General features: G+C 35.6%; 1 protein-coding gene across 2 annotated transcripts; it reads left to right on the top strand.

The window, feature by feature from the left end:
* The first annotated feature begins 1,850 nt into the window (after positions 1 to 1,850).
* Positions 1,851 to 16,655, top strand: LOC109808835 (transcription factor UNE10). Of its 2 annotated transcripts, none has more exons than XM_020371986.3 (6): positions 1,851 to 2,388; positions 3,682 to 4,120; positions 10,477 to 10,581; positions 10,747 to 10,812; positions 15,050 to 15,451; positions 16,330 to 16,655. In XM_020371986.3, coding segments are annotated over exons 1-6 (1,125 nt in total). In that variant the 5' UTR covers positions 1,851 to 2,386; the 3' UTR covers positions 16,441 to 16,655. The 2 variants fall into 2 exon arrangements, with proteins under 2 accessions (XP_020227575.1, XP_082932872.1); XM_083076746.1 differs by having other exon boundaries at positions 3,609 to 4,120.
* The last annotated feature ends 280 nt before the right edge of the window (positions 16,656 to 16,935 follow it).

Here is a 16,935-nt window from a genome sequence, read left to right as displayed (position 1 = left end):
TATCATAAGAGAAATCACATCGCATAACAAATCTTGATCAAATTTTCTACTTCTTAATTTCCCAACATGATAAAATACAAGTTTTCCTACTTTAGAATCTTCATACGCTTTGGGTCTTTTCTCACATCTTGACATGTGATGAATTTTAAAAAATTTGAAAATCATTTGATACTTTGTTTCATTAATTCAAATCAATGTATAAAAGGATTTAATGATTATCCGTCAATTTGAATTAATAAAATGAAGTATCAAATGGTTTTCAAATTTTTTAAAAATTTGCAGACTTGATCTATGTATTAACAACTTTAATTTAAACGGTTGGATTGTTAAATTTTAATTTAGAACATGAATTATTGAATGAATTAAGTTTAGGTAGACTCCTAAAGTAAATTAATAGATCTTTCCTCATTATTATTATTATTATTATTATTATTATTACTATTATTATATATATATATATATATACATATATATAATATTGTTAATCAAGTGAAAATAATATAAAGTGATTAGATTGATAATTTTATAAAAAAAGAAAAAAAGAAAAAAAAATTTCAATAGCTTTATCTATTATAATCACATTCACAAATATTGAAACTATACCAATGTAATTTTCGTAGAAAAATTCTTAAATACTTACTGATGGATTTTTCTGTCAGAAAATTCTTTACTACTTACTAAATGAATTATGCTTTGGAAATATAGTGCATTAATCAACGAAATATCTATGAGTAATAAATTCTCATTCCTTTTTAATAGAATTTTTGTCAATAATTTTTTATAAATATTTTTTTTCTGAAATTATGGAAAGATTACATTTTTTGACAAAATTTTCATTAGTAATAATTGAAGAATATTTTCCACAAAATCATCCGTCAGAAATTTTTTACGAATTAAAATATTTTTGACGAATATTTTTTTTGACGTTTTTTTTTTTCGATGGATTTGTGTTCGTAAAAAATTTGTCAAAAATTCTTTATTTTTGACGGATTATGTCTATAAAAAATTTACATTTTTCTTGTGGTGTGACTATCACATGCCAATTCTTTTTTACCACAACATCTAACCTTAGAAAAAAAAACATTGTTTGTCCCCCTTCCCACTTATTAATAAAGCAATCTTTGAAATACATTTATCTAAATGATGGTGCAATTACTTTGTTCCATTCTTTTCTTCTCCTCCAAACAATTTCTTGCAATAATTACATTTAACTTTATCTTTTTCATTAGTTTTAATCTTTTCAAAGTGTTGCCACACAACACTTTTTACCCTTTCTTTACCTAATTTTGTTTGTGTTGTTAATTCTATTTGATCAGATGCTTCTGAAAGTGGTTGCAATAATTCATTCATCGATGTACCTGTGCTAGTAAAACCTTAACATGGAATTGTTTGTTATGAAGATTGCAAGGTTGCTTCTTGTGATTGCTGATGTTTACTATTCATTTTCTCTACAAGAGTATAAGTTAATGCAAAAAAAGTGACAACCAATTAAAATAAATTCATAAATCTCAATTAATAAATCTATATAAAATACCAAAAGAAAACATAAAATACCAAAAGAAAACTTACATTCAATACCATACATTTAATACCATATAAGTTTACATAGAGAAAAACTAATAAGATGTAAGTCCCTGCAACCTTTACATAATAGAAAACTAGAAATGTATATAATGGATATAGTAGTTTCAACAAGGCCATGTATTAGTTCGCATTAGACACAAGAAACTAATAAATAAAAATGTTTTCTCATTAATGCATAAGTAACATTAAACACCACAGTTTCTAATAATTCTTTTACTTTTAATTTTTGAAATATTGTATAGGTTGAAATTTGATTGTCGATATTAATTATTTAATATCAGATAATTAATTAATGACAAAAGCATAGTTAAAAATATAGCATTGATTAACATTGTCTTAACCTTATAAATGTACAATTAATCGGAAGCAAAGTAGTACATTTTATCTATTTTTCTTTTCCAAAAAACTAAGAGAAACGAAATTTTTGAATGAATAAATATACTTGTATTTATTGATGGGGCCAATGAAGCATATCCAATTCCCTCTCAAGTCCCTTTAGCCACCACATGTTGTGTGTGAAATCTCTTTCAACTCAATTGGACAAATAGGGACCAAATGATTTTTTAAGGAATAAAATAGGGAAAATCCCAACTCAAGGCATTGTATTGTTCAATCTTCATTGCAATATTTACAAGTGATGAGTATGACTGTGTGAGAGAGAAAGAAAAGGAGGTGTCATCATGTGTAGTGTTAGTTTAATATGTGCCATAAGCATAAGTAATGCTTGAATCTGAAACAACAAAGACAAGAACAAGTCCAAGAGGCTAGGAAGAGAGAGAGACTTTGTTAATTTCTTGTCCCCATGTATGATTTCTTCTTTTGTTTCTTTGCCTTTTTTTCTTCATCTAGAGCACCCTTCAATTTTTTTTTCTTCTTTTGTTGGTTTCATCTCTATTATCATTTCAACAAAAGATTTATTTGTTGTTCCACAACAAGCAATCATGCATGAATCATTGAGAAATTGTAATTTCTGTCCCAAATGAGTTATTAGACGAGTTTTCAATTTTCTTGGGGGATACGTTGGTTTCTACATGTGTGTTGGCCTTGTTTTGCTATCTCCCCTTTGAAACAAAACGATTTCCTTTCCAATTATTAAGCTAAAGGAAGGAAATAAAGTTTAATGTAAACATCTCCTTTTGTTTATGTTCTTTTGGTTATATTAATTAATTAGCTTCAAAGAAGTTGTGTATTTAAACTTTGTATGAATTCCTTGATTCATTAATGCAGTAATCTCTTACTTATTTCCCTGATATGAATTCTATCTGTCACATAGGGGCCATTTCTGGTTTTATTCTGAGAAGCACCATATGATTTAGGCCATTTTTCTCTCTATATGAGCATATATCTATGGTTTATATAATATATATTCACTTTGTTCACTCCTCAAGTTATTCTTTTATAGGCAACAACTTATGTAAAGGAGAAAAGCTTAAGACATTCTCCAGCTCTTGATTCTTTGTCTCAAACACATGGTGGATGAAATCATTTTTTCATTTTTCCTTATATGTCACACACATAGTCTAATTTTTTTTTTCTTCTTACCACACACAACTCGGTCAAAAACTAATTTTATTTGTAATACACCATGATTGTTGTTTGTTTGAGGAGCTTTTGTATACTGATAGAATTCAAACACAAAATTTTTCACTAATAAATCAACCTTATGACATATAGCATTTTTTTTACAATTATTTGTTTCATTAATTATACGACGTTGGTTGAGAAGAATTGATCACAATTTTTTCAAATATTAATTTTTCACTCTCTTTTTCTCTTTCATCATATCACTTATCATATTTATTATTACTATTATTATTCTCTTTTTCTCACTTGAATGGTCGTCATTTCAGATCCTAAATTCCTAATTAGAAAATGAATTGTATTTAGTTAGTGGCTGTATGGTATGTATGAGAAAAACAAAAAGCCGTATTGTCTTACCTTCTCTTTCTTTCTAATCATTTCATAAATGCCTACATATACAAGTTAGAATTTAATACGCAATTACACTATGTCTATGTACGAAGTGATGAAGCATTAATTAAAGCAACCGTACCAAGAACAGTAGCACTTCTAATTCCATTCACGTTGGAAGTTCAGGTCTAATTATGAGGAGGTTGCAGAGCTGATATGGGAAAATGGCCAGCTATCCATGCATGGGCTTGGTGGGCTTCAACCCGAAAAGCCCATAACAAGTAGGGCCCACGACACATTAGAGTCTATAGTTCAACAAGCCACGTTTAAATGTTGCCAACAACCATCGAAGTTCACTAGGCAAGGCCATGCCCCTACTAGTATAATAAACTCCTCCATTGGTGCACCATCATCATCCACCAGGAAGCCAACATGCTCCAACACTAACGTTAACGTGCTCCAACAATGTGACATCCTTGGTGGTCGTGGTCGTGGTTGTGGTTGTGCTAGTGCTGGTGCCACGTTTTGTAGGGACAACGATGCAACCATGATGACATGGGCTTCTCTTGAATCTGGTCCAACTTTGAAGACCATGGAGGAAGATTCAGCTTGTCATTGTGGATCGGTATCTTATTTGCTTGTTGGTTATACGCTCATATTTCTTTTTATGTTATTAATCATCAAAGCATATACTATACTCTTTTTCTTCTTTTTTCTGGATTCAGTTTGGATATAAATTAGAAGAGTTTTTGAGAGGTTCTTTACTGAAAAATAAAGAGTATTTTTGAGTAAAGAAACTTTCAAAAACACTTCTAAACATGTATTCAAACAAACTTTTAATATAATGAACAACTTGTTTTACGAGATAAAATTGAAGGAAGACATGGATCAAAATCAACCTAATAATCCAATTTGTTGGAAATCTTACATTCACTAGCAATAATGTTATAGTGTATGTTTTGAAATCCATTTAAAATCACTTGAACGGACTTTTTTTCACTTTTCAATATAAAAAAACTAAAATAAGTTATATATTGTTTTTGGATTATGTTCAACGTAATTGAAAAACAAACATATCCATATATAATGTTTATAATTAGGAATAATTTTCACCATATACATTAATTTTATAAAGTTAAATTAGGTTACAAACTATTTTTTTTAAGATAATTTCAAAATTTATCTTATTAGAATTGTATTAGTTATTAGCTGTTAGTTACTTGATATGCAAGTATCCGAATGTAAGTTAATTAGTTAGTTTGCTATTAATAGTTAGCTGATTGATCTCAACCATTGATTGGTTCAAGTTAGTTAGAAATCAACGGTTGGATGATGTAATATATATACTGTAGCTTCCTTTGTTAGCGATTAGAATGAAAATCATTTTCACATATTCTCAGTTTTTTGCTCTAAGCTCTTCTCTCTATTTCTCTCAAATTACTCAACCATGGAGATTCTCAATTTTACATGGTATCAGAGCTCCTTTTGAAGGAGTTTCTGATTACCGCTGCGAAATCTCTGATCCTCCATTCTCTTCTTATATTCAACACAGATTATTTCACAATCTGTTACTTCCGATCTTTTTTGATCGAATTTTCCGTTTATTCGAATCTTGCAAAGGAGACATCGATTTCCTGCGATCGATTCATTCTTCGGTTTTCTTTTTCTGATTGAAGTTTGATTTAGCAAAGGAGACATCAAATTCTTGCGATTGAACTTGCAAATTTCTTTTTCAATTTTGGCGGGAACTATTTCAACAATTCTCAGTTTTCTGTTATTTCTGTTATCGAAGTGATTGAACTTACTTCTCATCAATGGCGAATGCTAATGTGGTGGTGAATTACCTCAATGATCCGACAAGTCCTTTTTTCATGCATCCTAGTGAAAATCCAAGTGCTAGCTTGGTTACTCCTCTGTTGAATGAAAATGGCAGTAACTATCATTCGTGGTCACAAGCGATGATTATGGCGTTGGAATCCAAGAATAAACACATGTTCGTGAATGGATTACTACCAAAACCGAATGTTGATGGCAATACGTTTGCGGCATGGAGTAGATGCAATATCATGGTTCGATCGTGGATCAATAACTCGATTTCTCCAACAATTGTTCAGAGTGTGATGTGGTTTTCAACTGCATTAGAGGTATGGAAAGATCTTAAACATCGATTTTATCAAGGAGATATGTTTAGAATTTGCGATTTGCATGAAGAAATGTTTGCTGCTAAACAAGGAGATTTGTCGATCAGTGCTTATTACACTTATTTGAAAGGTTTATGGCAGGAGTTAGATGATTTTATGCCTATTCCTAGTTGTCAATGTCAAATTAAGTGTAACTGCATACTTGTGCCAACAATTCTGTCAAATAGAGACAAAATCTATGCTATTAGATTCTTAAAAGGACTGAATGAACAATATGCAGCAGTTAGATCCCAAATTATGTTGATGGAACCTTTTCCAGATATAAGTAAGGTGTATTCTATGGTAAGCCAACAGGAGAGACAAATGAACTTATTGAATGATGATTCAGTTAAGACTTTAGCCACTGCTTCTGTGAATGCTGTTGGTAGAGGAAGATCTAGGGGAAGAGGTTACAAGAGTAACACAGCCAATTCTACATCTGGTAGAGGTAGAGGACAATACACTGGAAAAGGTCAAAACACTAAGGTTTGCATTTTTTGCAACCGAACTGGACACACAGAGGATATTTGCTATAGGAAACATGGTTTTCCTGCACATTATTTCAAGAACAATGACACTGCTGCAGCCAATAATTTGGTTGGTTCTAATGAGGAACAGTTTGAAGATGAAATTGATGAACTTCAATCTGAAAAGGATAATCAAGAGAATTCTGGTCTTACCTTCACACCTGATCAACACAAAGCTTTATTGGTTTTACTCAAACAAACTTCAATATCACAGTCTCAACATTCTACAAACCAAATTACTACCTTAAACACTACCCAAACCAATTCAGCATCAGGTAAACAGCTTAACCAGTCTCATTTCTGGATTCTAGACACAGGAGCCACAGATCATGTGTGTTTCTCCTTGTCTGAATTCCAATCTTATAAACAAATTCCATCAGTTTCTGTCAAGTTACCTGATGACAGCATCACAGTTACAAAGATTGCAGGGACTGTGATGTTTTCAAACCAATTTTATTTGACTAATGTCCTATATTTGCCTAGTTTTACCTTTAATTTGATTTCAGTATCTCGTCTAACTAATAGCCTATTCTGTAAATGTATTTTTTCTGCTTCTAATTGTCACATACAGGATATCCATACATTGAAGATGATTGGTGCAGCTGAGCTCAGAGGGGGCTTATATGCAATGATGTCTAGAGGATTAACCACAAATTTACTAAAAACAGAATTCAAACCAGTCAAACCTCCTGATCTTTCAACTGCAGCCATTCATCACATCAATTCGGTCAATCATACTGATATCTGGCACAGAAGATTTGGACACCCTTCCCATGATAAACTCTTAGTTCTTAGCAAAACCTTTCTTTTTATTACATGTACCAAGCATAGTAATAATAGCCCTTGTGATATCTGTCATTATGCAAAACAAAAAAGACTTGTTTTTCCTTCTAGTGATTCTCACTGTAATAGACCTTTTGATATAATAAATGTGGATATTTGGGGTCCTATTTCTGTCCCTTCTACTTTTGGTCATAAATATTTCCTAACTATAGTTGATAATCACACACGTCATACTTGGCTTTTTCTCATGAAACAGAAATCCGAAGTCCCTAAACTACTAGAATCTTTTGCTGTCATGGTTGAGAACCAGTTTGATATAAGAATCAAGTGCATAAGATTGGATAATGGTCCCGAATTCAATATGACTGAATTTTTTCAATCAAAAGGGATTATTCACCAAGTATCTTGTGTTGAGACTCCTCAACAAAATGGAATTGTTGAGAGGAAACACCAGCATATTCTAGGGATAGCTAGAGCCTTAATGTTCCAATCTTCTTTACCCAAATGTTTCTGGAACTATGCTGTGTCTCACTCAGTTTTTTTTTTATTAACAGACAACCCTCTTCATTGAATAAATAACAAAACACCTTATGAAATGATCTTTAAACAGCAGCCCAACGTTATTGACTTAAAGGTGTTCGGTTGTCTGTGTTTTGCTTCTACACTCACTGCTCATAGAAAAAAGCTAGATCCTAGAGCAAGGAAGTGTATATTTCTTGGTTTTAAGTCAGGGATTAAAGGTTATGTGATGTTTGATCTCAAAAGTAAAGAAACCTTTATCTCTAGAAATGTCATTTTCTATGAGGATGTTTTTCCTTTTTCAAAGGAGTCACTGTCATGTAACAATGACATTCATACTGACATGTCTAGCCAAACCTTACCAATAACATCCTTCAATGATCTTGACCAATTTTTAGACTACCCTGAACCTAATATCAATCCTGTTCCTGCCACTCAAGATCATTTACTCAATCAATCACCAATTCCAAACATAAATGATATTCCTGATTCTCCTCCACAATCACCTGTTCCTCACCAGAATATTCCAAATCAGAACCAACCTGTTTTGAGGAGATCAGAGAGGAACCATCAACCTCCATCCTACCTCAAAGATTATCATTGCAATCTTGCCTTAAAAGGAGCTATAACTGCATCAACCAACTCTAATGTCAGGTATCCTTTGTCTCAATTTCTTAGCTATGATAAACTGTCTTCTACTCATAAAAACTACACCTTAGCCATTTCCACTAATTCTGAGCCACGAACCTATGCTGAGGCTGTGGTTGATGAGTGTTGGAGAAAAGCCATACAAGCTGAATTGTTGGCACTTGAGAAGACTAAGACTTGGAGACTCGTGGTTCTTCCTGAAAATAAAAAAGCCATAGGTTGCAAGTGGGTTTTCAAGGTAAAACACAATGCTGATGGGACTATAGAAAGATACAAAGCAAGACTAGTTGCAAAGGGTTATACTCAAACTGCTGGAATCGATTATCTTGAGACATTTAGCCCCGTGGTGAAAATGACAACAGTTAGAGTTCTTCTTGCTTTGGCATCTAAGTTCAATTGGCATTTACATCAACTGGATGTAAATACAGCATTCCTTCATGGTGACTTATATGAAGAGGTTTATATGGAACCTCCTCCTGGTTTGGCAGTAGCACCTAATGTTGTTTGCAAACTTGAAAAATCCCTATATGGTCTAAAACAAGCAAGTAGGCAATGGAATGCCAAACTCACTGCTGTTTTGTTATCCTGCGGTTATTATCAATCACAAGCTGATCATTCTTTGTTCACTAAATCATCTGGCCAGGACTTCACTGCTATACTTGTCTATGTAGATGATTTAGTACTAGCAGGCACATCTTTGACAGAAATTAGTCGATTGAAGCAAGTATTGGATGAAAAATTCAGTATAAAAGATCTTGGTATACTAAAGTACTTTCTAGGTATGGAGGTAGCCAGATCAACAAAAGGGATTAATCTATGTCAAAGAAAATATGCTCTGGATTTGTTATCTAGTGCAGGATTGCTAGGAACGAAACCTGTATCTACACCTATGGATAGCACCATCAAGTTACATAGTGCTTCTGGTCCAGCTTATGCTGATGTAACAGGTTACAGGAGAATGATTGGAAAATTGGTGTATTTGACTCATACACGACCAGACTTATCTTATGCCGTAAGTCATTTAAGCCAATTCTTGGATAAACCCACAGTTGCTCACTACAATGCTGCAATCCGAGTCTTGAAATATTTGAAGAATGAACCAGGAAAAGGTGTGTTCTTTCCTGCATCTTCTTCTGACAAGGTACAAGGTTTTAGTGACTCTGATTGGGCATCTTGTGTAGACACAAGGAGATCAGTTACAGGTTACTGCTTCTTTATTGGTGACTCTTTGATTTGCTGGAAAAGTAAGAGACAACGCACAGTATCTCGATCCTCAGCAGAAGCTGAATATCGTGCATTATCTCTTGCTGGTTATGAAGCTCAGTGGTTAACCTATCTCTTTGCTGATCTGAAATTGCAACATTACAAACCTATTTCTCTATTTTGTGATAATCAATCTGCTCTTCATATAGCTGCCAATCCCGTTTTTCACGAACGGACAAAACATATCGAGATTGATTGTCACTCAATTCGAGAAAAGGTGCAAGCTGGGATTGTTCATCCTCTACCAGTGCGGAGTGCTCACCAACTCGCTGATGTTTTTACGAAGCCTCTTGCGTCTGGGCCATTTCACTTGAATATTTCCAAGCTAGGAATGTGTAATATACACCTTCCAGCTTGAGGGGGGCTATTAGAATTGTATTAGTTATTAGCTGTTAGTTACTTGATATGCAAGTATCCGAATGTAAGTTAATTAGTTAGTTTGCTATTAATAGTTAGCTGATTGATCTCAACCATTGATTGGTTCAAGTTAGTTAGAAATCAACGGTCGGATGATGTAATATATATACTGTAGCTTCCTTTGTTAGCGATTAGAATGAAAATCATTTTCACATATTCTCAGTTTTTGCTCTAAGCTCTTCTCTCTATTTCTCTCAAATTACTCAACCATGGAGATTCTCAATTTTACATATCTTAATTGTTATTGATTATCATTAAATTTATTGTATTACGTGCTATTAGACTGTCATTGAAATGTCTGGATATATTCAGTAGTGAAAAATGGTAAAATTTAATGATATCAATTTACGTATATGAGTACACATTTAGTGGTAGTATTAATTTTTCTTTCACTTTTCTTTATATGTAATGGTCAGAGATGTTATAAAAGCCAAAAGAAACAGTATCATATGCCTTCACCTAGACTTGAACTTTAGGATAAACAGTTCATGATATCTATTTATATACATGATAGTATTAATTTTGAATTCCTTTGTGCTGGCTCACAAGGATCTGTTTAAAAAATTGTTGGAAACCTATAAGTAGTTGAAAATTAATTAAGATGGAGAGCATGGCAATCTATGTTTAAATGTTATGATGTGCAGGAAATTCGAGACAACCAAGATGACAGAGACAGTAAAGCAGAAATAGCCCAAAGCAACTCTAAGAGACGGAGCCGAATTGCTGCTATTCATAACCAGTCTGAGCGGGTTAATAACAAGTTCTTAAATTTTTTTTTATTATCATTATTTAAATTACATAATCCTAATCGGATAATCTACAGAATTAGTCAAAAACCAAAAATTAAAATTCTGTTTAATTTGTTCTAATTAATTTCTAATGTACTAACAATCTCTTTTTCTTTTGGGGTACAGAAAAGAAGAGATAGAATTAATCAGAAGATAAAAGCCTTGCAGAGGTTGGTGCCTAATGCAAATAAGGTGAGAACAATCATCACCTATATTTGGTTATTTCTTTCACATTTATCTGTAATAAGACTCTTAATCTCTTAGATTGTTTTGAAACTCCTTAAATTACATGTTATTAACTTTAGGGTATGAATCATATGTTATTATTAATTTAAGATATGGTTGAATAAACTTCTTCACAAATGTACCTGCTTAAGGATACACTCGTAGTCTTCTTGGTAAGAAGGGCCGAACGGATACTTCAAACGGATTCTTCAGGGGGGGGAGGTACCTGCAAAAGGCACTCCAACGCTCAAGTCAGGATAAACACGATATTCTAGGATAATTAATGAACAGTGACATACCTTGTTACGTGTGACCTATTTATAGCATCTGACATGGGCCTGAGCGTGATGGGCCCTCTCAGATATTTACCAAATTAGGTAATACGGTACTAATTGGTCGTTTAGGCTTTAATCATGTACTTACCTTTCTTGATTGTGATTACTTGTTATGACTTGCTTAACCCTTCGGCAAGAGGCCGAGCCGGCTAATGAATACTAGTCGGAACGGCAAATGACCGAGCCGTCTAGTCCGTATACGGCAGCCTGTATACTTCCGGTATGTTCTGTGTCGGAACGGTACCTGACCGAGCCGAATCGATGAGTGATGATGGTCCATATTTGCATTAACCAGACTGATGTCGGTTCTCGGCCTCATGCCGAGCCGACGTTGATGGTGATGCTTGTACGTGGCTATGCATGGGTGTCTGACGAAATGGCACGTGTTGGCCCACGTGACCGATACGGTCTCTCCGGTACACAAGCCCCCCAGCCTTTGAGGAACGAAGCGACGCGAAAGGTTAATGAAATAAAAAGAGGATTTTTGAATCGGTGCCGTGAAGAAGAAGCCAAGGGTTACAACTGATGGTGGGATATGAAGGGTTGTGACCGTTGGGTATTTGATGGCGTACGCGAGAAGTTATGGTGGGAAGCGAAGGGATATAACCGTTGGTCATTAATGACGCATGCGAAGAGTTGCGCGCCCTAGACCGTTGGATCTAAATGATCCAACGGTAGGCACGAGGGGGTGTCTCTTCAGTTGCCTATTAAGAACGCCTATAAATAGATGTGTAGGAGGAAGGGTTTCCACATGCAAACTTACTAGCTGCTCCGAGCCGAAGATATTTGAGAGCGTTTTGAGTACTCAACAGCAATTGGTCAAGTTCAATCATCAGGTACGTAATGGCTAACCTGGACATTGTTCATGTTGACTCCTCTGGGGACGAAGAGGGATCTAGATTAAGGACAACGCCGAACCAGGAGGTAGCGTCGGCTTCAGCTTCGAATGGGGGCGATTCCGCAGAGTCGGCTTCGGGGTCCGATCGGTCGCAAAGCGGGAATGATTCGGCATCGGCTGTGGGTTCTGAAGATCAGCCGAGTCGGGGTGGGGAATCGTCAAGAGTTTTTCCTCCCATATCGACTCCCGGGTATTCGTGGGTACATGGTGAAGTTGGTAGTGTATACTCTCGGTATACGAGCAAGAAGTCTCTTGTGGACTTCGTATCAGCCATAAAGTTTTTAAACTTTCCCGAAGATGAAGAGCCTTCTGCTATCTTTTTCCAACCGTGCCGAGGTGACGGGGCTTCGAATCCAGACTTCGTTTATTTGAATCAAGGGTCGTCCAAATACCCATTCTTTTACGTGTATGATTATATGTTCCGGGATCAATGCCTTTGAAATCGGCTTCGGTAAAGGTGATAATAGGTAATTGCCGACGGACTGTTTCAACGGCGTGAACATGCCGAACGGCCCGTAGATGCCTCCGTTGCGATGAGGAAGATGAGCCACCGCCAGCAAATCCACCTGCTATGGTATTGATGACTCGCCGAGGCTGTGACGAGGGTTCGACATCTCGTCTTTCTCTGGACCGGCTCCGTTCTCTATACTGACGTGGTTCCATTCTCCTTTGCTCAGGGTCATGCCGTCTTGACCGGTCGGCGTGCCGAGTTGTGTGCGGTCGGTCGATGAAACCCTGTAGCTGGCCTTGTTTGATTAGGTCTTCGATCTTGTCTTTTAAAGCCGCGCATTCTTCTGTCGAATGCCCCCGATTGCGGTGGTAGCGGCAAGATTTTGTTGTGTCGGCCCTGGCTCGTTTTGGAACGGCCAACACGTCCGAGGCCAGCGCTTGCTCTAGTATGGCTGCTCTGTTAGTGTTAAGTGGTGTGTACTGGGAATACCTTGGGCCACGAGGGGGTCTCTCCCGAGGTACCAATTCTTTCGGGCGACCTCGGAAATTATTCTCGACTGGCCTTTCAGGCTTTGCCGCTACTTCTGCTCTAGCTTGGTTGCGGAACTCAGCTAGCTCCTCCATTTGCATATACTTATCGGCTCGTCGCCGAAGGTCATCCATGTCGGATGGTGGCTTCTTGCAAATACTGTTGGCGAAGGGACCTGGCTTCAAGGCCGTAGTCAGATGATGCAGGGCGACGGCCGGGTTTAGGTCTCGGATTTCCAGTGCCGCCTTGTTGAATCGGCTCATGAATGTCCGAAGGGATTCCTTTTTCTCCTGACGAATGCTTACCAGAGCCAACGAGGTCAGTTGGTGAGGCCTACTGGTAGCAAACTGAATTGTGAATTGGGAGGCCAATGTACTAAACGAATCAATTGAGTTGGCCGGAAGCCGAGTGAACCAACTCAGAGCTCGTCCTTTTAGCGATGTTGGGAAAATTCGACATAAGGCGGCATCATCGGTTGTGCTTAAAGTGACTTGAGTCAAGAACACATCTACGTGTTCATCGGGATCAGTGGTCCCATCGTACTTGTCGAGAGGCAACGACTTCCAATGATCAAGAAGCGCGGTCTGCATGATATTTGATGTAAAGGGATGCCGATGTGCTCCAGCCGGCATCGGCAGTATCGGCTTACTAGCTGAAGCATGAGCGGCTGGGGTGGCAATAGAGGTGTGGTTGGCAGGGGTGTGGTGTCCGTGTGAATGAAACGACCCCTGAGTATGGGTCGTCTCGGATGGTTTCCATGTGGGATCTCGGTATTGGTTTTTCAGGGCAGCATTTTCTTCTCTCAATGCAGCCATTTCGGCGGCATCTCTCTCTCGCTGCTGTTTCATGGCAATCATTTCCTCTTTCATTTGCCGTACCACATCGGTCAAGTTTATCTCCTCTACCGTTTCGGCCCCGGACTGATGCTCCTCCTCGGACTGGTGTTCAGCGTTAGCCTTCCTTGTCTTCACCATGACGTCAAAACAGTGCTGGATACGTCTTTCTCGAGAGCTATCGGTTGGGCCCCACGGTGGGCGCCAAAATGTACCTGCTTAAGGATACACTCGTAGTCTTCTTGGTAAGAAGGGCCGAACGGATACTTCAAACGGATTCTTCAGGGGGGGAGGTACCTGCAAAAGGCACTCCAACGCTCAAGTCAGGATAAGCACGATATTCTAGGATAATTAATGAACAGTGACATACCTTGTTACGTGTGACCTATTTATAGCATCTGACATGGGCCTGAGCGTGATGGGCCCTCTCAGATATTTACCAAATTAGGTAATACGGTACTAATTGGTCGTTTAGGCTTTAATCATGTACTTACCTTTCTTGATTGTGATTACTTGTTATGACTTGCTTAACCCTTCGGCAAGAGGCCGAGTCGGCTAATGAATACTAGTCGAAACGGCAAATGACCGAGCCGTCTAGTCCGTATACGGCAGCCTGTATACTTCCGGTATGTTCTATGTCGAAACAGTACCTGACCGAGCCGAATCGATGAGTGATGATGGTCCATATTTGCATTAACCAGACTGATGTCGGTTCTCGGCCTCATGCCGAGCCGACGTTGATGGTGATGCTTGTACGTGGCTATGCATGGGTGTCTGACGAAATGGCACGTGTTGGCCCACGTGACCGATACGGTCTCTCCGGTACAACAAACATTTATTAAAAAAAATATTATATAGATAAAATTAACTTACCTACTTTGTTTTAAAGTCGACTATTATTTTAAAGTCTGCAATATACAAGTTATATAGAAGTTAATTTATGTTGAAGTTTTATTATAAAAATTTCTCAAAAGTATATTTTTCAACCATATGTATAAGCGAATCATAATTTATAAAAAATTAATTTAATTAATTTAATTTATTCTTTTCATGGATAAACAAACCTTAATTACTTCACCAATTTACTTTAAAAAATGTATATGTTTGATTTATAATAAGTTTTATATACTAATTCATGTTTTACATGGCAAAATTGCAGACTGATAAAGCTTCAATGTTAGATGAGGTGATAAACTACTTAAAGCAGCTTCAAGCACAGATCCAAATGATGAACATGGCAAGCATGCCCCAAATGATGGTGCCTTTGGCCATGCAACAGCAGCTTCAGATGTCAATGCTAGCCAGAATGGGTGGTGGGCTTGGCATGGGAATGGGCTTGGCAAACATAAACAACATGGTAGCCCAAACAAGTGGCCCAAGCCCAAGGTCACTCCCCCAACTCAATATTCAACAAACAACCACAGTAGGAGCTCCACCTGGCACTGCCCCACTATTTGTTGCACCTTCCTTTATGATGCCTTCCATGATTCCTCCAAAGCCCCAACATGCATCCTCACCCTCCATTCCTTTGCCTCATCCATATACTAATGGTCTCAACCAAGTATGTCATCAATCTCATTGCATTTTAAGGAATGGTCATTAATTGCTAATTAATTGGTCAAATAGTATAACCACATTTGAGAAGTTTTGAAAACACTTGTTATTTTTACTTCTTTCTAATTTGAATTTTTTACTTTATTCTCATGCATTTTTTTTTATTATGACTATTTGGCAAACTTACATTATAGATAGATACACATCCATACTTTAGTTAAACTATTAATATATTTAAAAAATATTATATTTTATACCATCTAATTTTATATATTAAATTCGTTTATGATTATTTGCAATATTTATGTATTGTTTTTTTATATATATTATATATTATTATTATTATTAGTATTATTATTATTATTATTATTATATTTTAAATAAATTTGTCTCAACTAGTCTAGAATCTTGAATTAACCACTTATGATTATGCTATCATGTTATGACAGTTGACATTTATCTAAAACAAAATTGTTATTTTATATATCATATGGATTGATTAAGGAAATAAAAAAAAAATTATGAAAATATATTATTATTTCTTTAAAAGAGAAAATGAGTGATGCATAGATACTATCATTCAATTACAAGTTAATTGTTGATATTTATAATAAATTTAATAGTGATATTTGATTGGTTGACGGTGTAAAATTATTTTATATATATAACTATTAAACTCATACTTAAAAATATAAAATAAATTTGTTTTTTCCTTTCAAATAATTGAATTTGAAGTATTTAAAAAAAGGTATATGTGATGCCTTTTAATAATGGACATGCTTCATAAGATTAAAAATAATAATAAACTAGCTAGATAAAAGAGTTAAAACCTTTGAATTTTGTGCTTCTTTATTTTGACTAACAAAGAACATTATATTGGTGCAGCCAATTAATATGGATATTCTGCACAACATGGCAGCACTTTATCAACAACAGATGAGTCAGAATAATCATCACTTGAGCAGCAGCATCTCCCAACCACACCAAGGTCGTTGAGAATATAAATCCAACAACACTTTTGTTCTCATAAAATATAGAAGCACATTATGGATATGATGAACAAAAGTTAAACTTCATTTTCTCTTCAAACCATATATTGCCTCTCTCAAGGAAAATTCAAATATATTAGCGAAGGAATTAATCAACGATGTAATGTAAATTACAGTACATTAATTTAGTTTCAACACAGCAATGCATAAATAAATTATGCATCTGATCAAATTGTGTCCATCATATTTCATTTCACTATTTATTTTATTTCTTAAACATCATCCCACGGAATAAATCAGCATTAAATCCTAAACTTCACCGGTGATGGAAGGAAAAAAAATATATTTATATTTTAAATAAAAACTTTCTTTAAATAATGTTAATAAGATAAATAAAGAAACAGATTTAAATATAATATTTTTATTATTTCTCATATGTTTTCTTAAAATATTTTATATCATAGGAATTTTAAAATATCATATTTTATTAACTTTTTTCACT

This window comes from Cajanus cajan, chromosome 6, assembly GCF_000230855.2.
Source record: "Cajanus cajan strain Asha chromosome 6, NIPB_CcT2T_4, whole genome shotgun sequence".
In the NCBI taxonomy this organism is placed as follows: Eukaryota; Viridiplantae; Streptophyta; class Magnoliopsida; order Fabales; family Fabaceae; genus Cajanus; species Cajanus cajan.
The sequence above is the reverse complement of the archived record's forward strand: the minus strand, read 5'-3'. Positions and strand labels throughout refer to the sequence as shown.